The sequence below is a fragment of the Aspergillus undulatus genome (assembly GCF_047715775.1).
Source record: "Aspergillus undulatus strain CBS 261.88 unplaced genomic scaffold BDV17scaffold_25, whole genome shotgun sequence".
Classification (NCBI taxonomy): Eukaryota; Fungi; Ascomycota; class Eurotiomycetes; order Eurotiales; family Aspergillaceae; genus Aspergillus; species Aspergillus undulatus.
Window position 1 is genome coordinate 330,850 of NW_027396629.1, and position 26,344 is coordinate 357,193.

The 26,344-nt window shown below is 52.2% G+C and overlaps 8 protein-coding genes across 8 annotated transcripts; 4 read left to right on the forward strand and 4 right to left on the reverse strand.

Moving 5' to 3' along the window:
• Positions 1-1,494: 1,494 nt before the first annotated feature.
• On the reverse strand, positions 1,495-3,567 carry BDV17DRAFT_263937 (major facilitator superfamily domain-containing protein). The gene is made up of 6 exons (XM_073757957.1): positions 3,334-3,567; positions 3,063-3,281; positions 2,857-3,015; positions 2,416-2,785; positions 1,950-2,357; positions 1,495-1,879 (listed from the first exon to the last, which is right to left on the reverse strand). The coding sequence occupies exons 1-6, from the start codon at positions 3,495-3,497 to the stop codon at positions 1,679-1,681; spliced, it is 1,521 nt and encodes a 506-aa protein (XP_073615466.1). The 5' UTR covers positions 3,498-3,567; the 3' UTR covers positions 1,495-1,678.
• Positions 3,568-5,461: 1,894 nt separating this feature from the next.
• BDV17DRAFT_281945 (Rh-like protein/ammonium transporter) lies at positions 5,462-9,091 on the forward strand (the record flags this gene model as incomplete). Its single annotated transcript, XM_073760120.1, has 7 exons — positions 5,462-5,495; positions 5,569-6,460; positions 6,511-6,820; positions 6,869-7,152; positions 7,646-8,054; positions 8,103-8,938; positions 8,983-9,091. 7 exons carry the CDS (start codon positions 5,462-5,464, stop codon positions 9,089-9,091), a joined length of 2,874 nt encoding a protein of 957 aa, XP_073615467.1.
• BDV17DRAFT_93925 (formyltetrahydrofolate deformylase) lies at positions 9,052-10,483 on the reverse strand. The gene has a single exon (XM_073765381.1). The coding sequence runs from the start codon at positions 10,037-10,039 to the stop codon at positions 9,161-9,163; it is 879 nt and encodes a 292-aa protein (XP_073615468.1). The 5' UTR covers positions 10,040-10,483; the 3' UTR covers positions 9,052-9,160.
• Positions 10,484-12,739, forward strand: cbhB (putative 1,4-beta-D-glucan-cellobiohydrolyase). Its single transcript, XM_073763712.1, has one exon. The coding sequence runs from the start codon at positions 10,927-10,929 to the stop codon at positions 12,523-12,525; it is 1,599 nt and encodes a 532-aa protein (XP_073615469.1). The 5' UTR covers positions 10,484-10,926; the 3' UTR covers positions 12,526-12,739.
• Positions 12,740-15,061: 2,322 nt separating this feature from the next.
• BDV17DRAFT_263944 (class I SAM-dependent DNA methyltransferase) lies at positions 15,062-15,934 on the reverse strand. The gene has a single exon (XM_073757958.1). It carries the CDS (start codon positions 15,870-15,872, stop codon positions 15,195-15,197), a length of 678 nt encoding a protein of 225 aa, XP_073615470.1. The 5' UTR covers positions 15,873-15,934; the 3' UTR covers positions 15,062-15,194.
• A 1,299-nt stretch (positions 15,935-17,233) lies between these two features.
• BDV17DRAFT_263945 (uncharacterized protein) lies at positions 17,234-18,067 on the reverse strand (the record flags this gene model as incomplete). The annotated part of the gene is made up of 1 exon (XM_073757959.1): positions 17,234-18,067. The coding sequence occupies exon 1, from the start codon at positions 17,502-17,504 to the stop codon at positions 17,235-17,237; it is 270 nt and encodes an 89-aa protein (XP_073615471.1). The 5' UTR covers positions 17,505-18,067.
• Positions 18,068-21,115: 3,048 nt separating this feature from the next.
• BDV17DRAFT_291562 (uncharacterized protein) lies at positions 21,116-21,690 on the forward strand (the record flags this gene model as incomplete). The annotated part of the gene is made up of 2 exons (XM_073762159.1): positions 21,116-21,557; positions 21,614-21,690. 2 exons carry the CDS (start codon positions 21,116-21,118, stop codon positions 21,688-21,690), a joined length of 519 nt encoding a protein of 172 aa, XP_073615472.1.
• A 440-nt stretch (positions 21,691-22,130) lies between these two features.
• On the forward strand, positions 22,131-23,936 carry BDV17DRAFT_291563 (Alpha/Beta hydrolase protein; the record flags this gene model as incomplete). Its single annotated transcript, XM_073762160.1, has 4 exons — positions 22,131-23,481; positions 23,538-23,619; positions 23,677-23,737; positions 23,820-23,936. The coding sequence occupies 4 exons, from the start codon at positions 22,131-22,133 to the stop codon at positions 23,934-23,936; spliced, it is 1,611 nt and encodes a 536-aa protein (XP_073615473.1).
• Positions 23,937-26,344: the final 2,408 nt, after the last annotated feature.

Here is a 26,344-nt window from a genome sequence, read left to right on the forward strand (position 1 = left end):
AAGAACCCCAGCCCTCCACCTGGCGGAATAAATGGACCAAACGGACCCTGGGGGTACGGCAACCCATGCCTTCGCGGCCCGCTAGCAGATCGCCACAGTCCACCTAGTCCGAGTGGACCATCGAGCCCTCCTCGCCATCACCACCACCACCACTATCCTCCTCCAGGCGGAATCAACGGGCCAAATGGGCCTTGGGGATATGGAAATCCACTTTACCAGCGGCCTGGTTCTCGGTCTCCGGAGGGGCGTCCGCCTAGTCCCCCTCCGCCTCCAAAGCGACGCTCGCCCTCGCCGTCGCACCACCCTGATCATCACCACCACCACCACCACTCGCATCACAACAAAGATGAACCCTACCCACCACCCGGCGGAATAAACGGTCCAAATGGGCCATGGGGATACGGCAACCCGCTCTACAGTGGCCACGGGGTTCCAGCTCCAGCTCCGGCACCAGACCGTCCACCAAGTCCTAGCCTGCAAGAACCACCAAGCCACCATCCCCCTCCACCTCATCACCATAACCACAACCCTTACCCACCGCCAGGAGGACTAAACGGCCCGAACGGGCCTTGGGGGTACGGCAATCCGTTGTATACGGGGCACTTGCCACATAGCCCCCCTCCTCCGTATGGGGCTCCACCCGGTGGCCACGGACATGAACCTGGACCTGGCCATCACGAGATTAATCCTGGTCTGCATGGTCCGCCGGGGATGCATGGGTACGGACATGGGCACGGTCCCGGTCATGGACCAGGAGGATGGTGAAGTACTGCACCAAAATGAGCGAGAAGTACAGTTTGGCGACACTCACATGAAGGACAATGTACGCCAGAGCTGAGAAGGGAGAACAAAGGTATCGGATTCGCCGTTTCTGCATCTGACTGTTACATATCGCTCATTTCCATTTACTTTACACGTCAAGTTTGACCAGTGCGGCGTACTTTTGGTCAAGGAAAGCAACAAAACAACCAGTGTATTCTAGTATCGGTTGGGAATATCTATTTTGTACAATTGGATATTTCGAATGGCTTCATGCGATGTCTTTACTTTATTTGGCATCTCAGATGTGTATTTATTTTTGCATCGTCGTTCTATTCCCTTCTCTACTAGTTAGTGACTCGCGTGGTATCAGTTCAGTATGTAGTCTACGTAGGTTTGTGAAAACAGTTTTACAGAAAAGGACCATCGGCAATGCTCGCTTAAGTGGACCACGATCTGCAGTCTGCAGGCGGAAAAGAACGGTGGTCCCGGACCTACATAAGGCATGGGCCTCAGCCCTAAAGTCCCTGAAGTATCGATCTACCCCGTGGGGGAATGGGATCGTAAGTTAGGTCCGGCAGGTACTAGAGGAAGCCGGTCTCGACTTGTGTTCAGCCCTAGGCATTGTAGAGTACGCGAGCTCGTATGAATCAGGACTAACCACTGATCAACCGGGATCAGGTGAAAGAGGTATTCGATATATCACTTCGTCGACTACATAGGTAATAGATATCCATTCAACTCCACACCTCGATATCTAACTCAACTCCGCGCTTCACATCCACCCAGCACGCTGCATATACTGATACATACATACAAGGTGAACATCACTGCATTAACCATGATGATCCATATAACCATAACCCTCCATCCCTTACAACCTTTGAGTGCTGAAACAAAGCCAGCCAGCTTAATCCACCTACAAGACATAGCGAAAACTCGGAATCTCCAAATCCGTCTTATTCGACAGACCCTGCGCAACCTCCTCACTCTCCGTAAAGTGCTCTGGCGGTCCGTACACTCGATCCCGCCGCTTATTCTCGTACGCGTAGTAGAAAAATAGTAGGATGAGGAAGAGCACGCCGAAGGCGAGGCCTGCTACTGAGGCGGTCATGCCGGTCTATCACGCCAACGAAAAGTCAGTACAGTTCTCGAGTGGACATAGAATAGGTAAGGTTAGAATGACGCACAGGATAATCCGGCTCCTCCCTCTCATAAAAGAACTGCGGCCCAGCAATATTCCCAACACAGTACCCAATGAAAAGCAACGCACTCGTCAAACTTCGTTTCGTAAAGCCCGCTATATTCGAGCTAATAAGGCTAAGACTGAGCGGCGTATTCGCGGCGAATACGGCGCTCAGCGCAAGTCCTGCGACGCGAGCCTCGGCGTGCGACTCGTCGAGTTTCCACACTAGAACCATGCCGACGACGGAAACGGACGTGTTGAATATCATCATTAGCGTGCGGGTATTTGGGACAAATGTTGCGAAGCCGGTTGTTAGGACTATGAAGACGAGTTGGGCGGCGCCGAGAGGCATTTGCATTAGTAGGGAGCGGACGCGGCCGTAGCCGAAGCCGTTGATTATTAGGCCAGAGAACTGCGAGTGTTAGCTCTATTGTTGACAAAGGGTAGAGGGGAGGGAAGGGAAAGTATACGCTGGTAATCCCGCCGTTGGCCAGGTTCGTCGAAACCGAATACAAGAACAGAAACCAGGTCTGTGGATCCCGAAGGGTAAGCCAGGCCTGGTCCCATCTCCAATGCCCTGTATCGTTGACGCCGGTCTTGTTCTTGACTGTGCGCTGTATGGCGATGGCTCGCTCGTGCTTCGTGAGGAAGATGGCCTTCTGCGGCTTGTCGGGGATGATAAGGTAGATTAGGAAGCTAAGGGCTGTAGTTATGGCGCCGAGGATTAGGAAGAGCAGTTGCCAGTTTGTGATATTTGTGATGTTGACATTGCCGATTCCGTAGGCGATCAAGCCGCTGATGAGGTTTGAGATGCCGTTGCCGATGAACCAGGCTGCTTGTCTAATGGCGAGATTAGGCATGTTAGCTAGGTAGTCTTAGATTGGAAGAGGGGTGAAAGGAAGGTGGCGTACCGCGCCGGTTGTTCCTCGCGCTTATAGAACATGCCGATACTAAGAGCGAAGCCGGGGCCAATGACAGCTTCACCGGCACCGAGAAAGAATCGCGCTGTCATTAGACCTGCGAAGCCTTTGGTGGCTGCATGGCACAGTAGTATGCCTCCCCAGATGAATCTAACTTGTCAGTATGGGTAGGTAGAAGTTTGCGACAGGGGACGTACACCGAGATGCCCATGTACTTCGCCAGGGGCAGGCGGACGAGCAAGTACGAACTAGGCCAACTCCAGGCAAAGTAACCAAAGTAGAAGATTGCAGAAGTCCAGGAGTACTCCTGGCCTACGAGGTTGAGGTCTTCGCGGAGATTAAGCAGCGTCGCTTGGCTTAGGGCAACCTTGTCCATGTATTGCATGCAGTAGACGAGGCCCATGATGGGGATGAGGCTGTACAAGGTTAACACTATCATACAACACTTATCGCACGAGTGAGACTCACGCAAAGTCTAGCTTTCGGATCACCCTCCGCTCCTGCTCTGGAGTGTAGTCGACCCCGAGCATGTCCCCCAGATCGCCATCGCGAACAATCGGTTCTTCGACCTGGGCTTTGATGTCGAAGCCACGAGCAGCAGGCTCCGTCGGACTATCAGACGACTTCTCCATGACGAGAGAATTGTGCAATGAAAAGAAAAGCCTGCTGGTGGAGGTGCAGAGACAGCCAGGCAGGTGGAGCTTTATAGGCCTGGCCAGATCAGAAATTCGATGCAAATGCACGCTATAATATATGGCTATTCAGGTAATCTTATCAGATCGCTTTATTCCGCAATCCCCCGCTTCTCCTCGCCTGATGTTGGCCCATCCGATAACGGATTCTCCATTGGGGTTACATGACTGGTGGGAAGCCGATGAAGGTAGTTAATTCTGCTGCCGATCAATTTATTGCTTGCCTATCACGTCGCTGGCGTGGCGTGGGACGGGCGGCGGTTCTGGGATAGTCTGCATTAGGGATGCTTAGGGCTGGCTCGGCATCCTCGCCAATGTTCGCCAAACTTCTTCAGTTCTTCAGACTCGACGAATCGGCTTTCTCTCGGTCGGTCAAGAATGGCTTTGTCTTATCTCAGACTCCACCTGGAAGCGGCAATAAATAGAGTTGGCCGTGAAAAGCTGCTTTCGTGTCCGGACCGCTGGCATGCCATCCCGCACTATCCGCTAGACCCTGACTCGATTCGACTACCATTAGCAAAATGCAAGACTCGCAATATACAATGACTTCAGCAAGGTCCGAAACTAATTTATCGCCATCAAGTCAATAATCAAGGCCTATCAGTTTGCCATTAAAAGCTCTGACTGCATGTCTGGCTCCACGCAGCCCTTTGCCATTGGAGGTCGCCTAATTAGCCGAGCTGATCAACTCTATCGCAGATAATGGATAATACCAACTCCCTGATTTACTATGCATACTGCAAAATATCTGCTTCATGCATATCAAATCTTGCTTGACCGCTTTCTCCGCATTTGAGAGTGTGGGGAATGATGATCTTCGACGACAAGCCGGGGTCTAGGTGACGTACGGACGATACTGTCTGTCAATTGTCTGGTAGCGGTGATGTCAAACTTTGCTACCGGTACTGCGAGCTCGTGAAAAACGTCAGTCTTGCTCTGAAAACAAGGCGTCTCGGTATCGTCATACTTACAAACTGCCTTCACGATCAAACCTATCTGCAGTGGTTCTATATTCCTGAAGCCTTCAATGCCGAGGTTGTCATCCGAATACAGGAGCCCAGCATGTTCTTTGAGCAGCTCGGTGACTCTGAAGGGCATTGCGGGCAGCAACTACGCAATCTGAAGCATCGCCAAGTTTGCCGCGCCTGCAATTGTTAAGGTCAATATCGCTGCACCTGAGACCATTGCACGCGGCACGTACTGGGAGCCTCCAATGCTCGGACTACCTCTATTTTGGTAAAGGATGGGCACTTCCTTGGTTCGCCTCAGAGTCCGATGTTGAGTTTCCATCCATGCTCGGTAATCGAGCACTGTAGTCCGACCTTCGCTTGGTACAGACGAGAGGTAGACTGTAGCAGGTAGATGTTCGCTACAGTGGAGGTAGGTCAGTAGGCGCAACTTCCCAGGCTGCAACAACTTTTCATCTAGAGGCAGTTTACGAGCCTCGCATCGCTCTTTCCTATAGGATAGCTCCTTCCTGCTGTCGGTAACCCCCCGGTCGTTCCTGCTGAAAATACATACTATTCGAGATGATATGGGGAAGATCAACACTCAGCGAGCACAGAAACTCTACCAATGTACTAGACACTTTTTCACTTGACCCAGGGCTTCAGGCAGTACTCTTGCGATGACTAGGAATCTCTGGGATATTGTCACTGACTGGAGATGGAGGAGTCTGCATTGTTTTGTGAATCTTTTATGTGCACAAAGTGAGAAGATGACTCAGCACCCCGCGAGCACGGGCTCTTTCCGAGGGTCTCCCTCTCCTCCGCGGACAACTGCCGGCCCTTTATTTTCTTCAATTCCATCTTCGCGCCTGCCCAACGCTCAGTTACGCGCATAATATGCTGGTTTCTGACCCGGTGGGTGGCCTTTACACGCATGAAGGGCGGGTTTTCTATCCCATGACCGGTCGACATGCTCCTCGCTCGAAGAATGGTATTGTGAGCTCTCAGTTCTCCGCGGGAAACTCAGTGCACTCTTGCTAACCTATTCTCCTCTTTTTTTCCAGGGTGCATCACCTGTCGCCGACGAAAGGTCAAGTGCGGAGAAGAGCATCCAATCTGCAGACGATGCTCCGCTCTGGGTCTTTGCTGCGAATGGGGCGTCGTGAGACGAAGGAAACCGCATACTCCTGTGCATATCCAACCCGCGCGGCCTCGATGGTCAGCTTTCTCAGCCACTGTACCACCGAACCCGTTGGAACCCAGCCTGAATAATTATTCCGATCAACAGCTATGCCCTGCTTTCTCAGAAGCTTCTACCGCGAGGACATGGGATAATATACCAGTCGCATGGACAATCCCGACTCCGCTCTACCCATCGTTGTCGGGGACTAACATCGCATGTTCCAACTCGCTGATGCTTTCGGAGCAGGATAGGAAGTACTTTCAGTACTTTCCGTCGTCATCTGTCGTGTTCTACTATATCAAGTCATCGCAATGGAGCAGCTTCAGCTATCTATACCGAGGCCCTGCCGCCTCCAGCAAGGCCATAATGCGGATGATACTCGCGTTATCTGCCAGTGACATGCATCGGAATGGACTGGTTCTGCGGACTCCAGGTCGCCCAACGGCGGAGGACCACGGTCGCTACCATTACGGCCTCGCAGTCAAGGAGTTTCGCGAACTCCTCGAGAACCGGGAAGGACCGGTCTCGCAGGCTGAGCTGGAGATCGTCTTTGCGACTATGTTCTTGATGATTTCTTACGAGTGGCAGTTTGGTCAATCTGCCAATGACCTGCGGCTTCACCTGCGTGGCGTGCGCTCGCTGTTGGAAGCTCACCCCACCCTCTTTGAGATCGAAGATGTGGGTGAGTTGCTAATGTCTGTGGACTCTGGCCAAGCGGACAAGACCGCACCCAAGGTGTCATTTATCCCGGAGCAATGGCTTCTCTGGATCTTGTATGGGCTTGCCTATTCAATTGCACTAACAGGGTTGCTGATATTACTAGGTACATTGACTCGGGCAGTCGCACCATGGGCGCGTCAGAGTCACTCTACGAATACGTGCTCCAGTCCGGAAATCCAGCACTACATCCTGACCGACTCTACCGGTGCGCTCGCCTCTGGGGCCGGTGTTTCTGGGGAAGGGAGTACCCTGATCAGGAAGTATCGGACGACATAGAGAACTACAGAGGTCTAGAACTTCTACACGCCGGCATGACCCTTCGCTACAGGATTTGGCAAGCTCTGGACGACGATTCTAGACGGACCGGGATCGAAGCGGAGTCTCTTTTGATGGAGATGATGGCCATCCGCGAAGTATGTTCAAGTCCCCAATTTGTCTAGAATTTGATCTGACTCTGGCAGCAATTCTCCGACCTTTTCCTGACGGCAAAGTTCGCTGGGACAGCTTCTACCCGTCGTACCCTTATCACCATCGACATGGCCGTAAGTACGTACTACGCCCAGGTAATCTTCCATCGACGTCTTCTATACCCACCGGGTCCGCCGACAGCCTTCCATCGCGTAGCTGTCAGCAACATAATCGAGATAGTGCGAAAGCAATATACATCGGACCCGCGGCTTATTCGTCGACTTCACTGGCCGCTGTTCATGACAGCCATCGACGCAGAAGATGCGTCGCAGCGTGAGTGGCTACGGCAGCGCCTGTTCGATCTGCGTACTCTTCATTCGGACTACCTCTGGGCTAGCGATCTAGCAGAGGAGATACTCTCTCTACAAGATGCCAGTCAGGGTAAATTTGCGGATATAGCGACATTGCTACGCCGGGAAACACGCAGATGAGATCGTACTCACTCAGGCGAAGATTGCGTTCATTGCCCAGATTGTAGGATGCAAACTCTTGGCTAGCGCTACTTAACTGACGAACTAGCGACGACTTGCAGCTTCTCCATGCAAGCTAATCACCAACATCATATTGACCGATAGCCCCTCCCTTTCTCACTGGCCGGTGCACCTCGATAAGCACGAGCTCGGACCTGCAGATGCTGATAAGACGGAGTCTCCAACAAACACCTGTGTTCATGATATAATGTCTGACCATTCCAAGCTGCAAGGGAGCTGTTATCGAGGGTGCTTACCTGGTCTATATTCCCATTTCACCACCTCCTTCAAATAGCCAAGCATGTCCATTCAAACGGCCTGGGAAGCCTGCGACAAAACAGACACCCTCTTCATCCTCGTCTGTTCAGTCTTCTGTTGGTTGATCATCCCTGCGGTCGGCCTCGCATACTCGGGCTATTCAACTCGATTCAACAGTCTTGCCTCGTTCTATCCTGGTATACTCGCGGTCGCTGTTTGCACGCTGCAATGGTGGATGATTGGCTACTCCCTTGCCTACAGCGATGGCAATGCATTCATCGGCGGTCTGTCAAAGGCATTCCACATTGGTGTTCTTGCGGAACCGGTCGGCACGATCCCTGAGATTCTTTTCTCAGAGTTTCAACTCATCTTTTGCGCCACTGTTTGCGCTATTGCTATTGGTGGTGCCTGCGAACGTGGTCGCCTTCTGCCCCTGATCCCGTTTATCTTTGTAAGATCACATCCGCTGAAGTATAATCTCTGCTAATTGCCCTGGTAGCTATGGAGCACTTTCATCTACGCACCGTTGGCCCACATGGTCTGGTCGGACAAAGGCTTCCTCGCACAGCTTGGCGCCCTCGACTTCGCCGGCGGTACTCCCGTGCATATCTGCAGCGGCGCGACTGCAACGGCCATGAGCGTCTACCTCTCCTATCCTCTCTTCCGATCTCGCCGATCCAGCAAACGCACGCCGCAGCACCTCCGCCTCCATAAACCCCACAACTCCCTCTGCCAGCTTCTCGCGCTCATCATCATCTGGAATGCCTGGCTCGCCTTTGACGCTGGTACAACCCTCGCGCTGAACTTCAAGAGCATAATGGCTGCTTGCGTGACCAATCTGTGCGCGGCGTCAGGCGCACTCACCTGGGCTGGAATCACGTACTGGGAGACCGGCAAATTCAGCCTCGACAGTACCTTCCTTGGCGCCATTGCGGGTCTGGTTCTTATCACGCCCAGCGCAGGGTTTATCGACCTCAATACCTCCGTATTATTTGGAGTTGTGGGTGCCTTGAGCGGGCGCCAGGCATTACGGATCAAGTTCACCAAGGGTGCGTCGTTGCGGCGCTGGGTGGACAACGGAGATACTTTTGCGACGCATTGCCTAGGTGGATTGCTTGGGACATTGGCGACCGGCCTCTTTGCGCAACGCGAGGTCGCCGCATATGATGGAGCAACCATTATAGCCGGTGGCTGTGTCTTTGATGGCAATTGGCGCCAGTTGGGGATACAGTTAGTTGAAGCGTTGATTGGATTTACGTGGAGCTTTTTCGGGAGCTACGTGTTATACGCTTTGATAGACTGTGTTCCTGGACTTGAAGTATTGGCTATTGATGAGTGAGTTTCCCATTCTGAACGTTGATACAGACTAACATATCCAGGGATATCATTGCGGGAATGGACGCATCACAAATGGACGAGTCTCTCCACGAGGCACAGTGGGCCGGTGAAGAAGACTACCACCCGTTCCACGCGGAAATCCAACTCTAGAACTCCGATGCTTTTGTATATACAAACGTATCCAACATAGCATCAATCAATAAGGTATCAGGTACATGATCAGTTGAAGACGACAGTCTTGTGTCCGTTGAGCAGGACCCTGCGCTCAGCAAAATATTTCACCGCAGCAGCTAGGACATTGCTTTCAACATTACTTCCAGCATGGGTCAACTCCTTCGGACTCAAGCCATGGTTGACGCGCACGACGTTCTGCTCGATAATCGGACCCTCATCCAGATCGCTCGTGACAAAGTGCGCGGTCGCACCAACGAGCTTCACACCGCGGTCGTAAGCCTGGTGGTAAGGCTTGGCACCCTTGAACGAGGGCAAGAAACTATGATGAATGTTGATGATCTTCCCAGACATGGCGTCGCACAGAGTCGGCGACAGAACCTGCATGTACCGCGCCAGCACGACCAACTCAATACCATGCTCCTTGATGAGCTCTAGAATTCGGCTTTCCTGCTGCTGCTTTGTGTCCGCCGACACGGGGAGATGCACGAACGGGATCTTGTACGTCGCCGCGAGGGTCGCAAAGTCCGGATGGTTCGACACGATCAGCGGAACCTCAATCGCCAGTTGTCCCGTCGAGTGCCGGAATAGGAGATCGTTCAGGCAGTGCCCGATCTTTGAGACCATGATCAGTACGCGGGGCTTGTGCGCTGCGGGGAGGAGCTGGAAGGACATGGAGTGGGCGGTGGCGATGGGCTCGAACGCTGCGCGGAGGACCTCGACGTTCAATTCGCCGGATTCGGCCTCGCCGGTGCTCGAACCGGTCGTGTCTGCACCGAAGTGCATGCGCATGAAGAAACGGTGGGAGGTTGGGTCGCCGAATTGCGAGGAGTCAATGATGTTCAGGTTGTGTTGGACGAGGAAGCCGGTCACGGCGCTGACGATGCCGGGCCGGTCGGGGCAGGAGAGGGTGAGGATGAAGCTCATGTTGAAGGAATTGGCTTGTGTTGAATTGAGTTAATTCAGCTTGGAGTTGGACAATGAGAGGGAGAACAAAAGAGGAGAGGAGGGGTGGCCGTTTTGAGTCACTGTAAAATCGCGGGAATCCCTGCCGCTTTCGGAGAAGTCGAAACGTCACGTGTTGTCTCATCCCGCTTGCAGGCTTAGTCATTGATAAGATCCAGATCGATAAGTGTACGATAAGATAACAGATAAGTCTGATGGGGTCAGGGTAAGGGCTTAGGGCTCGCTGTCAGGGCTCAGCATCCCGAGGCTTTCGTCGCCTCCGAGTTCCTCGTGATGAAGATGAAGATGGAGGCTCAGCCCAGACGGAGCAGTCGCCGGTACCCGAACAAACTCCATCCACCATCTCTGCAGAAAGTCATCTGTGTTCCTGCTGGGGCCACCCTGACCTGCATGCTGACGGCTTCCCCGCATCAAGAGATGCGCTCTCATTGCACGGTGGCTCGCATATTATTCCCTCGAGTCGGATGTCTTGCCCCAGCAAATATACGATATATTAAGCTTAATCTATTATTGATTAGTGCAGTTCCCCGGAGTATAGCCACATTCCAAGATTCTTCACGCTCTGCCTGGTTTGGTACATGGTCTGACGGGTCTCGTATACGGAGTACCTATTTCGTCAAGGCAGCATGGACTGAAAGGTCCGACTTGGTGAGCAGATTTCACGTCTGCGATGGTCAGCTGGATGGCTTCATACAGTAATGTCTGCGGTAGACGGTCCGCAGAGCCGTGGGGCGTGTTGGTCTTGATGAGAGCGAACGCAAATATAAAGCCATCAACTACTGCTCCAGGTCTATGATGATCACCAACAGCTAGCTACTATCAAGACACTCAAGCTGTAAGCTACCACCATGGCTTCCTCATTTCAGAAGTACAAAGCCCTCCTTATCCTCTCTTCTCTCCTCTCCGCCGTGCAGGCCCAAAAGGCCGGCACTCTCCAGGCAGAGGTCCACCCCAGTCTCACCTGGCAAACCTGCAACGACAATGGCAGCTGCACCACCGTCAATGGAGAAGTCGTTATCGACGCAAACTGGCGCTGGCTGCACACCGTCGAAGGCTACACAAACTGCTACACCGGCAACGAATGGGACACCTCCATCTGCACAAGCAACGAAGTTTGCGCCGAGTCGTGCGCCGTCGACGGCGCACAGTACGCCGCAACCTACGGCATAACCACCTCAGGCAGCTCGTTGCGCCTTAACTTCGTCACTCAGTCACAGCAGAAGAACATCGGGTCACGTCTCTACCTCATGGACGACGAAGACACATACACCATGTTCCACCTCCTGAACCGGGAATTCACCTTTGACGTGGACGTCTCCGAGCTCCCCTGCGGCCTGAACGGCGCAGTCTACTTCGTCTCCATGGACGCAGATGGCGGCCTCTCGCGGTATCCGACCAACGAAGCCGGCGCAAGGTACGGAACAGGCTACTGCGACTCGCAGTGTCCCCGCGACCTAAAATTCATCAATGGCCTGGCCAACGTCGAGGGATGGGAGTCTTCGGAAACAAATCCCAACGGCGGCGTCGGCGGCCACGGCTCCTGCTGCGCGGAGATGGACATTTGGGAGGCGAATTCTATTTCCACGGCCTATACACCCCATCCGTGCGATGTGCCAGGCCAGACTATTTGTGATGGTGATTCGTGTGGTGGAACGTACAGTCCCGATCGATACGCGGGAACCTGCGATCCAGATGGCTGCGACTTTAATCCCTACCGACAGGGCAACAGGACGTTCTACGGCCCAGGGCCTGGCTTCAACATCGACACGAACCAGCCACTCACGCTCGTAACACAATTCCTAACAGACGACGGGACAGACAGTGGCACCCTCTCCGAGATAAAACGCTTCTACGTGCAGAATGGCGCCGTAATTCCAAACTCTGAGTCCACATGGCCATCTAACCCCGGAAACAGTCTCACAACCGAATTCTGCGAAGCACAGAAGGACCTCTTCGGCGACGTCGACGTCTTCACGCCCCACGGCGGAATGGCTGGGATGGGCGAAGCCCTGGGTCAAGGAATGGTGCTCGTCCTCTCCCTATGGGACGATAACTACGCGAACATGCTCTGGCTCGATTCGACTTACCCACCGGACGCGGACCCAAATCAGCCGGGGATTGCGCGCGGCACGTGTCCGACTGATTCGGGAGTTCCGCATGAGGTTGAGGAGGAGTATCCGGATGCGTTTGTGGTGTATTCGAATATTAAGTTTGGGCCGATTGGGTCGACATTTGATCAGGACGGGACTGGTGGTGGTCCTGAGCCGACAAGTACTGTTACTACTTCGACGACTGCTACGACGACTACCACTTCTGCGACGACCACGGCGACTGGGCTTGCGCAGAGGTGGGAGCAGTGTGGCGGGAGTGGATGGGGTGGGCCGACAGGGTGTGTCTCGCCGTGGACTTGTACGGTTGTGAATCAGTGGTATTCGCAGTGTCTGTAGATGACAGCACCCATGACAAGAACGAGATTGGTTTGTGACGGTTGATGATCTATGACGTCGGCGCTGTTTCTTGCTTGCTTGATTTTCTTTTTGTTTTTTACGTTCACGTCAGGCTAGCTAGCTAGATGTATCGGGTATGCATTTAGACTGTGAAGGAGGAAGGGAATCCCTTCTTGATATATTTCAACTTGTCAATTGAATTCCCTCTTCGTACAGGTCCACCACATGGAGCCCGAGTGAACAAGCTATTTAGGTGTTGGGAAGTAAGGGTCTCAATGGATGTGGCACTACACGGCGCCTACCTGCACGCCATGCCATACAAACTCCGCAGCCCAAGCCCATCCCAAGACTTCCGCGATGGGCTGTGCAAGTCCCCGTCCCCGTTTCCGTCCCCGCACTATGCCGATTTGGCCAGGGTTGATGTGCATGGCCTGCACGATGGGCTGTGTAACCGAGAGTCTCTATAGAGCCGCTGACCTAGGTAGAGCCTCGGTGCCCCCGGACAAGGAAGGCAAGATCGTTACGAGTTTAGGTGGGTTGTAGGTAGCCAGCGCTTTGTCCGTACTTCTTCGATTCGAAATAGGACAAGGATCTTTATACGCTTACGCTCACAAGATACAAATCAATTGCAGGAGATAGTGCCAAGTCAAACTGTATAAAGAAAGCCTGCATTATTGAGTTTTTTCTTTGGTTTGTGGGAAATTCCAAAACTCTTGTCCATTGGCCCGGCCGTTCAAGAAGGGTACGCAAGAAATACCAGAGCAAAGGGAGGCTAGCTGCGTATCCATTAAAGTCGAACCGATAGCAGAGAAAGGGTCTAAAGAACCTGTTAAAGCCACGGTTTACGAGGCAGAGGCTGGCAGGTACAGCGCCGTGGAGGTGGGAATACGGATCTTGTAGAGGATCAGAACCAACAATTTCCTGAAGAATGCGCAACCAGATTTGCACGGGAAGCTCCTTGATAAGGCTTGTTCTGGCGGCGTTGCTGGGAATTCGAATGGAAGAATGACGACCCATCGTGAGTGTGCTGGACTGAAGAACCACCACCGGAGGAGCAAATGGTGGTCTTGACGTTTACTAAATACATCAAGGAGCAACAAAACCCATTCCAAACCGCTCGCGCTGCTACAAAGGAGTACTCTGGATATAATGACGGTTCTCTAATTGTTTTACGTATTGTTCACCATTCAGTCGCCTGTAAGGCACCTATTTTCAAGGTGACTTGAAGCTGCCCTGCGACCTTAGGGGGGTCCCCAAAGCACGTCCTAGTCTCAGCACAAAAGACTAGCATGAAGACCAGAGGACATCTTCGAACGGCCAGGAAGAGGGGCTTGATTTTGCCTAGTGTCAACCAGCATCTTCCATTCGTGAGTGAGACGTTCCAGGCTAGACCAGCTGCGGCGAACCAGGGGTCCTATTTCCAGCCCCGGCTTCTCTGTTTCCATTGTACCGTAGGACGTAGGACGTTAGACAGCTCATTCCAATCTCATCTGAGGCTTGTTGGCCTCCTACTTACCGTCCGAGAGATGCGTGCCTCCTTCCATCCCGGATAGATGCTTTGAAAGAAAGCTGCAACATTCTGTAGCCATTCATTTTACTGTCTTGTAAGTAGTCTGGGATCCTACTCTGAATTTCATAGTAAAAAAAAATGCCGTTCAATTAGAGATGCTTAGATATTGAGGGAAGCCGCAAGAGATCACTACAAATAAAGCTGAAAGCTTCGAAACACACCTGAACAAGGCAAAGGGCACTCAATACCCTATTTGCTTACTCGTCTCCCACCAACCTCCTCGGTTCCACTCACTCCAGCGTCCGGCAATACGCATTCCCGTGGGGAGCTGTCGAGGAAAATGTAGCCCCGTTATCACAATCTTCCACGAGTCTTCCCTTCGGGAGACATGCAAAGCGGCTGCGAATCGGGCCTTCATTAATCAATATACTGAGGCCATGTGATCTGCCATCTACTTTGCCGCTGCCACCAGTACCGGCCCAGTGCAATGCGAAGACGGGATGGTTCGCTCGCAATCCTCTATGTGCAAAGAGCGGCTGTAGTACAAAGCCGTCTTTGACATGTCTCCTAGATAGGAAGTCTTTGTGGGGTGCTTGGGTTGATCGGGTCTCTTTCGGACATATGGGTATCTCGTAGCCGAAATCCTCCATTCGTGGTCTGCTTTGTGCATTTGGGATGGTTTGTTGAGGTCGAGGTCTGGCCGGTCTCCCTAGTGCCTTGCCTAGGTGTTATGGTAGTAAAATTTAGAGAGGTTTCGCAAGGCAGGTTTGATTTCTCAAGCAACCACATGTGGGGTTTCTCATTTATCTTTCATTTCATCCAAGCTAGGCACATCTACGGCTTTTATTCGACACGTCTGCCAACAGATCAACACGGTCTGCTAGGCATCCTACAGCCTGCTACCGGACGGACTACGCTCTATCGCACCTATTGCCGTCCGAAGGGATGTCGCGCTGGGAAAGGAAAACACGGTATAGTAGTCGCAAGGGCAAGTACTACAGTCGCGCCGGGCAAGGTATTCATTTCTGTTAAGCGTTAGGTAAAGCAGTTCGCCTCCGTCCGTCTGTCTGTCCGTCCGTCTGTCATCCGTCTAAGTAAGCAGGGTCTCGTTTGTCGCATTCGGCGTCATAAAATGACAGTCGCATATGGCTTTGTTGAGCTAAGCAGTCTTCTGCAGAACAAGGAAGGTCGCCTTGTCGCCGGCCCCCTTGCGATAATCCTTTACCTCGGTGCTAAGAACCTTCGCCAGGCCCTCCCGCTCAAGCTTCGCTACTTCATCCTTGTACCCGCCCGACAGCCAGATCTCGTGCAGGACGGTCGCGACAATGACGCCGCCGGGCTTGACGACGCGGATGAATTCCCTAAGCGCGGGGTCTGGACCAACGTGGCCACGGGTGAATGTCCCGCAGCAGGTAACAATATCGTATGTCGCGTCAGGACGGTCAATTGGCTGCGTGAGGTCAGCCAGGATCAGGTCTCGGTAGACACCAGTCTCCTGAGCGATCTTGAGCATGGGCGGTGACAGGTCCGCGCCGTCAATGACCATTGCGCCGCCCTTGGCGAGGGCTTCGCCGACAAGGCCGGTGCCACAGCCGGCGTCGAGGACCGTGGCCTTGAGGCTGGCGTTGTTGCTGCTGTTGCTGGCGATGCTGGCGGTGATGGCCTGGATGGCTGTTTGGGCAGTTAGCAGTGGCGCGACGTAGTTCTGGGATGCGTCGGCCAGGTCTGCGTTGTACGAGGCGGCCCATTCGTCGTAGAGCTTCATGCAGGCTTCTTTGCTTAGGGCATTGCGGGCGCCCGCGAGGTGGTGGTTCTCGGTGATGACTTGAGTGGCCATTGTAAATTGAGTACTTGAAGAGAAGTAGATATGAAAATAGGGCTGGGGTTGATGGATTGAGGAATGTGGAAAAGCAACTTAGGGCCGTGGGTTAGGGCTCCTTAAATAAGTTTCCCAGCTCCTCCACCATGGAAGAGACCAACTCACCTCACCTCAACCAAACCCAGCTCAACTGACTGCACTGAAGGTTGAACAGAAAATGCGCAGTCCGCGGGGCATTGAATGGCGTCATGTCTCCTGCCCCTCAATGGCCTGTTCAATGTCTCAAAGAGGAACGATCGCTTGAATCTCAAGCATGTCAGATATTAATCCCTGCCGTAATAAGTTCCCGGCATAAGCAGAAGCCCATCTAAGAGGCTGACAGCGGTGGTCAGAGCTCCGAATCCATTAATAGTTGTTTTAGTCCTTGTTTCTAGACCCCCCCGTAGATCCCCCACACATCCACTTCCCCTCTTCTCCCCCCCTAACCTGGCATCGTGCCAGTGAACTTGAGGTTCAATTGGACAATAGCGATGGGTCTGTCGCTTCAATATGCACTCGCATCCGCAGTCCCCGCTATGCGTGCCACTGCTGCGGCCCACGCATTCTGAAAAGCGACTGTCAATGGTGCAGTCCTTGCTGGGTCCGCGATCGCCAATGACATGCGCGGCGCTACTGCAGTCTAACGCGCCCTAATCAGCGATAACCTATGATACTCCTGACTGGCGATGCACAGTGAGGTCATACCCCCCGGATGCCTGGATGTGGTTATCCCGCCGGGTCTTCGTCTTACCTTCCGGTTTTCAGAAAGACAGCAATGATGTACGAAGGCGTGACTCTGGAAATTAACTGGTGTAGGGAATTTTCAATGGATGGTTTGGCCCCATGCCATCCCATGCCATGCCTCCTAAGGGGTACTAACTGAATATGTGAATGAATATGTACTGGACAGCCCGGGAATACGGGCCTCCATCGCTATGGTCCGAGGAAATTCAATGATATTTTGAGTAGAGTGCTTCAGCCGAGAATCCAGCTCTTTCCTAAACAATTAATTTTTTTTTGAATGCGCTCGTTGTAGATTCTGTCTCTGAGACTGCAGTGCATTTCCATCAGATAAAACAACCTCAGGAGAGTTCGAAAAGAACACGCCATGCCGGCGCTCTAGATACAGCAGAAGTACACCCTTCTTGGTTTCACCTTCCATCACTCCATAGTCCGTACTAACCTGACCCACTGCGTCGCAACATCGCCGGAAAAACCTTGGACGGAACATCCGCTGTCATGTTACGAAAGACAGCTTGAATAACGCGGGAAAAAAAATCGTTTCTAAGATCCTCCTCGTCAAGTCGTCAGTCAATGTGCCATCCCATCCATCATCCAGCCCTAAGTCGTCCTCCACCATTCTCCTCCCCGAGGGGCCCCACGAAATCGCCAAATCGCGGTCCGCGCTCCAGCCCCAGCTACAGCCCCAGCGCTAATAAATGCAGCTGCCAGGCCAAGGACGCAGCCTATTATTATACATGATAGGCCCGCGTTCCACGTCTTCTCTTTCATTCCCTTTCCCACAACTCTTATGGCCCTGGAGATCCTAGCTGCCCATCCTAGAGATATGATTGCCAGCAAAATCTCATTTGAAGGTCTCTGTACATGCATCTTGCCCCGTGCCACGGCCTCGTGGCTTATCTCTCAGTCTAGAGCTGAAAATTGACTGACTCTAGACACTGGGCTTTTTCCAGTATCGAGGAGGGCTGGATTGTGCGTTTAGGGAGTTCGCGACGGAATACTATCACGCGTCGCTATATCACCAGTCAAACGGGGAAGACGGAGATCGCTGTGCCTGAGTTTCAGCCAGTTTCTTTTTTTTTTTTTGTCTCGTTCCGCTCTCTCCTTTGCATAATCCCTCCGAATGCCTGCGAATTCAAACACTTCGGGCGCACGCGCAGGTGCCGATTTTCCGCCGAAGACCAATTTGCGGGGAACCTTCATCTTCAAGTAATCGTTGCTTAGGGATTGAATCGAGACTCGGTGATCTGGGCGAAACGTCCCGATGTCGTGTTCGTCCAGACCAGCATGTTTCGGAGCTACAAACGGCGAGAAAACGGCATCGTGACACTGGTATCCTCACGATAGGACGAGATATCAGTGTCGAAGTCTTCGGGCTCGATATCCATATCGCGGTCGACCAAGCGGTGATGCCACCCTGGGAGATCGGGCACCCACTTTGGACTGCGCATACTGAGTATTAGATAAGTTGAAATGCAGGTGCAGGTAGCTTCAGGCCGTGTGGTCTCGCGATATTTGTGGATTCCGGTGCGGATCAATATCAACCAGGATAACCCGACGACAGCGATAGATATACAAAGTTTGGAGAATGGCGGAATCCTGTGTATTCATCTCGAGCAGGCGGAGAACGTCTGACGCGTTCTAATTCTTCTTCTTCACGCGACCCGGACGACGGATTGGCGCTGAATAAGCTGGTTTATGTATTTTATGCAGCAATCGTGTATATCAAGGCTACGTTGAAGCCCTGAGATGGCGGCGAGTCTGGAGGGCACAACACTTGAGTATTGTCTTCGGTACTCAAGACAATGCACCCTGATTCCTGTGCCTTGGGAAACTTGATTTAGAACCGAAACAGCACAGTAGATTCAAAAAGAAGCCTTGTCCACCCCGTTTTGCCTCATTCGCTGCGCGGATTCTCAGCTCTATGTAACAGAACTCTTTGAAGTAGCTGAGCCTTGTAAAGTGAATATGGGGCTCAGATGTTGAGCGCCCACTGTACCGCTTTAGTGTGAGTATGTTGTATTGAATGCACTCGTATCTATGATTCTGGGAGCTAATGCCGTTGATTGAGAATCGAATACTTAGCTGTCAGTAGATGAACCTTAGGCACGCAGTATCCAAACGTGCTTGGGATGAGGAAGAGAAGGGATTTGTCCTTACTCTCTCTACTAAGCAGCTAAGCATATGTAGAGGCCATCCCTTACTTTCCATCAGAGGTTTGAGCCCATTTAGGAAGAATAGACTTGTCATCAATAAGATTTCTTTAAATCGTTACTCGTTAGTCCCGAGCGAACAGAAAATACTCTAAAGGTAGGTATCTCACCTCGATTACCAGAGCCAATCTATCGGCATGACCATGTATTCTCCTAGCCCGCTCCCAAGCCTCCCTCGTCTCATAAAAGAGAGGAAACCTGGTTGAGCCCACCCAGCTCACTCGACCCTCGGCACGATCGAACTGGTACTCTGGGCATCGGGGTTCTCGCTCAAAAAGCCAGGAGTCTGAGGGAGTGGCAGCGGCATATGCCAGGTTAGAGGTGGTGAGATTCGGCCAGTTCGGTTGGTCCGTACCATCGTCGTCCTGTGGCCAGAATAATTCCGGTCCGACTATCGCGCCTCCTAGGGTAATACTTTTTAGTCGCTGGCTAGCTTGCCGCAGAGCCATGCAGAAGGGATCCGCGCCTGGTGGGGATCGCATAAACGGGGGGAAGTCTGCGTCTGCTGGCGCGTCTCCGGAGTAATCGAGGACCAGGTCAAGCGATGCAGGCCACTGGGTTAAGCTAAAGGCAAAATTGGACATCAATGTGTCTCGGACACCTCTGCCCTTAAGGTATGTAGTCTAGAATCGCGAGACGAGCTTCGAAACGGTCGCCGGAGCTATATTCCTGAGCTCCCTTGTAAACATCCAATCGAGAGACCGCAGTAGCGATGGGAATTGTCTCAGGCGGCACGAGCAGCTTCAAGATGACATATATCGCCAGTAAATAATGTCCTTGACGAGCCTGTTCCTAGCCTGCCTACGTCTGGAGCTGCGATTCGAGTCCTCGGTGTCGTCGCTAGGTGAATATGAGCGTACTATGGATACCTCAACACCCGGTTCCTGCGGCCAGGAGCTCAGAATACCGAAGAAAGTGCACATGGTCTTGGTGAATGCCTGATTGTTGCAGTGGCGATCCTCATCGGTCTCGATTTGATCCCGCTCGGCGACGCCATACACTGGTAATGTTACCTTGAGCCATATTTTCAGGAAGAAAAATCCACCCCCGGCCCTCGAGATCGCGAAACAGGAAGAGGCGTCGACATAGCTGCACCTACCTTAGTCGATACTAACCAGTCAATGTGTGAAATAGTAACTAGATGACAAGAGATAGAGAAACGTCCTTTCCACCTACTTGAGCATGTTAAGAGTGTTATCGCATTGATACAACCCTCGAAAGCCGGTCAGAGCGCGAGAGGACGTTTGTGCGCACCGCTCAATATCGAACCCCGGAGCTGCAAGTCGGCAGATACATGTACATTGGCGCAACTTTGAGCTCAGTTGCGGCTGCAGTTGTCAAAGACATACCGGCGCAAGTGTTTAAGGGCCATAGATTTACCCCGGCTGCTTATCCCAAAATCATTGTGCTCCTTAGGGCTTTAGTATCTAGATAGCAAGGACTGGGCAAAGATGGCATGATAGCCGTGAAAATTACCTTCATCCAAGCTCCCACATAATCCTCTCGTGCGGCTGGTTGCAGTTGCCGCGGCCCGGTTATCGTATGTGGAGGGCTGCTGGCGCCCATTTTGCTAGGACCTAATATTCGGTGATTGGGCAGAAAAGAATGGATGTGGTCAGGAGGCTGTTTCAAGGTAACTTCCTGTCGACGCAGGTGAACGTCCCTCTATATGCAGTTCGTGACCATCGACTGGGAGGGGGGGGGGGGGAACACTCCCTAGGGGCATTTATCATATGCGTTGTTGACAATGAGTGAGCTTCACATTTACAAGGGTTCCAGGTCCCTCGACCATCTTCTAAATACGGGCGAAGCCTGACGCTGGGTTTCGAAGAGCGAGGTTATCGGGGGGCAAGATATTGCTACACGATTTCTTCTGTTCTATAAAATATGCAGTTACTGCGCTCTCCGTAAGAGCATTAGACCGGGGAATTTTTAAAGTCGGCTACTTTTGTTATTTTAGCCTGAGGAATTTCCAGCCCCGCCCGCCGACGGGGGACTAGCGGCTTGGAGACCCTGATAGCAAGTCTTGGAAGGCCATAGGCATCGAATCATGTATCTGTTCCTGCTAGATACTACTGTTTCAGCCATGCAGCATTCACATTCAGCTGAGATCCATGTGGCTGAGCAATCTACCTGAGGGTAGCCCCCTAGGCGACCCGTCCCGTCCATCGACATTAGACTAAAGGGCACGACTTCTCGAGGAGAGCAGGAATTTCCCTCATCGGTACAACCAACTTGAGCCTTTTTAAGTGCCAACGCTGTGTCGCAATGCGCTTCCACATCGTGCCTCTCGCCCTCCTCGGCGCCACGTCCGTGGTGGCTCTCGATTCCTTCCAAGAGTACATCGAAGAATACCTCCCTAGCTGCGTCCATAACTGCACCATCACCGCCATCGAGGCCGATACCGACTGCGGCCAAGGCTCTGTCGCCAGCACTGCCGAAGACGACGTTTCGTGTCTTTGCCGCGCCTTTGTCTCGACGGATGTTCAGCTCGCTCAGGATTTCGCCAGCTCTTTAGCTGGATGTTTCATCGCCGCAGGTTGTACGGATGCCGAACTGGAAGAGCTTGAGAATCTAGATGCGTTGGAGGTCCTGGGCGCCTCGGACGATCTTTGTGGTGAAGGGACTGGCGAGAACGTCACCGACAGTGACAATGATGATGATGATGATGATGATGATGATGATAATGACGATGATGAAGACGGTGACAGTATGCTCTCGAATATCCTCTGTGCTCTGAGAGTTTATCGCGCTGACTATATCCAGATGGCGCGACGACCCTTGCGTCCGGCTTCAACGCTATTCTAGCCGCTGGTGTTTTGGTGGCGGTAACTGTTTTCTAGATTGACTGACTAATCTACCTGTCAGTCAATGGGGGGGAAATAAAATGTATTGTGCATCCGATGAAAATATGGCTATGTGTTTGGGTTGTACTTATAACGAATGTTATGAAATTTTCAAAAAAGTCCTAAGCAGAGCCACGGCCTTGCATAGGAGACGCCCAGCGCTCCTTTCCTTCGTGGATGAATCTCCATCGCCCCGTCCTCGGGGCTCTATGTAATCCCGAAGTGCAAAAGTACCGGCCCTGTATGCACCTTTTTTGAGACCTCATGCAGCTAGACAGGGATCTTGTCTCTTGTCGTTGGCTGTCCCAGCCCCCTCTGTGCAAACCCCGCGATCTCTTTGTTCACTCTGCAGGCTGGAAAAAGTATAACTACATTGTCAGGTCTTGTTGGATTTACCCCAACCAACTTTCGCTGCAATTCTGACCTATATCGCCCAAATGAGGATTAGGTCCACGGCCGTGGCTGCGCTGGTTGCTTCTATCTGTAGCGCTTCTTCCGCTACCGACACAATTGATAACTGGGACGATATTGAGCCCTCTCCCGACCTTCAATGGACCCCTTGCTTCCAGAACTACACATGTATGCGACTTCAAGTTCCGCTCGACCATGGAGACCCCAGCCGAGGTTCCACCGCGATAGCATTCATCAAGCTCGCCGCAAAGAAGACGACCGAAAACACACGCAACGTGATCATTAACCCCGGGGGACCAGGAAATTCAGGTATCAACTTTCTCCGAGCCAACGGCATCCCCTTTGCCGACGTAATTCAAGGTGAACATAATGTCATCGGCTTCGATCCTCGCGGGATTGGACACAGCGGTCCGCACGTGGACTGTTGGCCTGATCACCCGGAGAACAGAGCCCAGTTTGAGAAGCTCTTTTATGCTGAAACTTCCTATGCTTCGTCAACCTCGTTATCGAACCAGTTTTACTCTGCGGACTTCTTTGGAAAGGCGTGCACACCTACTGTCGGCGGAGCGAACGGTAGCGCTGCTTTCGTGGGCACTCCAGCCGTTGCTCGGGACATGCTTAGCTTTATAAAGGCTGAGCAGAGGGCGGCCGGGAGGCCAGAGGATGAGGCTAAGCTTTCGTACTACGGAATCAGTTACGGAACCGTTCTAGGAGCGACATTTGCGCACTTATTCCCCGAACATGTTGGCCCGATGATCCTGGACGGGGTGGTTGATGCCGAGGATGTCTACAATGGGGAATGGGAGCACAATCTGTTCGACGCCGACAAAGCAATTGACTTCTTTTACGAGACCTGCTTCCACGGCGGATCAGAAAAATGCGCTTTCTGGGGTCCCAGCGTGAAGAACATCCAAGACCGTTTCGAGCGGCTTCTCGATCGTCTGCAAGACAACCCTATTCCTGTCGCCAGCTCCCCCTCTTGTTCCCTACCGCTGCTCGCAACATACTCTGGTCTGAAGCAAATAGCCCTCCAGGCAGTATACTCCCCGTTGCGCGATTTTGCTGTCCTCGCTGAGACACTCGCTGGCTTGGAGAAGGGTGATGCATCGGCATACATGGCCGCAGTCTCGAGTTACGTTATTGCCAATCTGTGCAATAACGGGACGGCGGGTACAACACCTGATATTGCAGTGCTCATTAGATGTGTAGACGGATCTGGAGGCAGCGAGAAATTCGAAACACTTGAGCATTATCGCAACTACGTGGATCGTTTGCATAATCAGAGCAGGGTCTTGGGTGAAGTTTGGCCTATTTATGCCAGTTTAGTTCCGTGTCGGTCATTGGATGTTCAGATTCCTGAGACTGGGAAGCTTCATGGTATGTTTTGGCCCCTGGCCCGAATCTTTGAGATATACTTACCCTAACACCCGCAGCCTCGATCCTCGAGCCTCGGAGAACGGCGACACCGATTATGTTTGTAACCTCCGAAATCGATCCGGTTACCCCTAAGCAAGGGTAAGTCTGCCTTGCCTACCTACCACATACCGAGTGATATTTCCTGAGATCTCGCAGCGCCTACAAAATGTCCCAGGTTTTTCAAGACTCGATGATCTTGATCCAAAACTCAGTCGGGGTAAGCTCTCGTCATCCATTATTGTGGATACCGAATCCTGGGCACAAGACACTCAGCTAATAATCCTCAACTGGATATGCAGCACACCGCTATCGCCAGTGCATCTAGCTGCTTAATTCAGAGGGCTCAGGTGTATTACTCCCACGGCGAGCTTCCTCCGCCAAATACCGTCTGTGAAGCGGATGCTGTGCCGTTTTAATCGGTTTAGTTGGGGGACACAGGTGTTTTATCTCGCCACCTGCCATGAATTCGATCCATACATAGTTTTGCGCCGGACAATATCAATCAATTATACCTGTCAATATTTGGTCTTTAGAAGCTTGGCAATGTCAGAGTGTGAGCTGCGCTCGTCGAATACTCTTCCATATCTAGATATGAAGACCGCGATTGTTCGAGTCTTACATATTTCGAATGTTCATTCCCCCCACGTATTGATATGTCCATCGCGGCGCATTCTAGACGATTTCTAGGTTGATCTGAGCACAACAACGTAAATTTCGCAGTAAGGGTGCAGTTAGTAGAAGCTGTCCCTAAGATACTCCCATAGGTATTCATTCAAGGCATGCCGCCGTCGCTGGATACATTCAAACTCAATCTTTGCGATCTCCTCAGGAAGATTCTTCGTTTCCCCAGCTTTGGTATCCTCTGTAGCTGCACGCCCCGGATAGAGCCCTGTTTTACAGAGATACTGGCCCTAATAGAGTTGCCCTCTCCAGACATTAGGACTTCAAATTGCCCAGGTAGGGCTGAGGATGCGTCATGTGACACTCCGGGAGGTTCTTCCGCTGCGGAAATCGAGTCCGCAACTTTCATTTTCGTCTTCTTTGCCTCTCTGGTTGTTGTCTCCTGATAGTACTTCGCATTCCGTCGGCTCCGACGACCAAATCAGCTTCGAAGACTGACTTAATACGATCAGTGAACCTTAACCGCATCTGCGTGGTGCCCAACTTTGACGACTTTCTTTCCAGTGAGGACACGTTCTTGGCCGTGCTCAAGATTTTTCTAGAGCGCGTCGAGTGCTTGCTGGCGATCGACGAATGCAATGGGATAACCATGTCTGTTATGATACTCCGGTTAGCTAACGTCGGAGTACCAACCCAAATAGACTTGGCTAAAAAGTCAGTTTCGTACCGTTCGTGAATGGTCTTTGCCATAGTAGTCTGGGGGATAAGCCTGCGTTTCTCAGTCCAGAAGGACGCCCCACGAACAGGCTCCGTTGCCGCTAAAATGTCATCGAACACGCCCAGTTGATCGAGGATGCGAGCACCGCTTTGGGATGATTCCAATGGATGCTCCGGTCTGTGGTGCGATTTCGTTGTGGGACTCCAGCAGCACGAAGAAGACTTGGAGCTTGAGCGGGCAGTGGGCGAGGGTCAGGCCTGCGATAGACCCGCCAACAATCACCACGCGTAGTTTCGGCTTGAAGTCCTGGTGTCTGTCATATTAGCCATGAGTTAGGTTGGACGGTGCATAACAAGGGAGTTGGAAAGAACAAGATAATTATATATTACAAGCTTCCTTCTCCGCTGCCTGGCCCTTCGCTTCGCTACGGGAGGCTAACGCTTCCGAATTCGCAGGGCTGCTCTGTAGTTATTTTACAGCTAAAAGAGATAGAGAACAAAGCTCTTAGAGAATCTCATCTGCTTGGAATCGACACCGAGTGTATATAGGAGCCTAGTCATCACCATGTCCATGCGTCCAGGATTCCCTAATAGGGAAGCTCTGGTAGCTTGCAGAGAGTTCAATGGCTGAGATCCCGAAAGTGAGCGAGTGTCCATCACTATCCTGATCAAGAGCTCCCCGATGCTTGCCCTTCAAGCCACGGCATAGGCACTGGACAAGCCATCCATGAGTTGTAGACACATAGGCACTTCGCCTCGGGCCGCCTACCTTGACCGAGATCGGCCGGCTGTAAAAGTACCCGCTGAAGTCCGAGAATCCCTAAACATGTACAGTTGTATATCTGTTGGGTTCCTTGTTTTAGTACTGGTGCCACTTGAGAAATCGCGACCGGGTGCAAATATCATTTGCACTCTTACTACAGCAAGGTAATTAGCGTCAAGAACATCACTGATGGAATAGCGTCAGCAATGGTACCATGGTAAGCTCGGAATTATTCTGGCTGCCAACGGAAGCTCACCGGAGGAGGTACATGTTGATGTTAACAACTCGAGTCTACCTACCTAGACCTCGGCCTCCACGTCTCTCTCTGGAGCGCAATAGAAAACGACTGCGTCTTGTCGGCCGCGTGTATGCCCTCGACCCCCATGGTTTTCCGGGAAGTCCGGCGTGTGTTTCATGATCGTCGCAGGCGCGTTAATATAATTGTGATACTTTCTAGTAAATCTCTGCAGTTCTATGAATATCTATGGTTATGATAGACCTTGAGGTACTTTAGTGCCCTTCATCGCTGCTTGCTGGTATAGTTGTGCTCTTCCTTGTTATTTTCACGCCCTTTGTGATGACTAGTTCAAGCATTCACCAATTGGCGACCGAGTTGCTTCCTGCACTAAGCCGGATTTGGTGCCGTTTCTTCCGTTTTATGGATAGCACATCACGTGGATTTGGCGGCGCCTGTGTCTTTAACACAAACACCCCGTCCTTTTC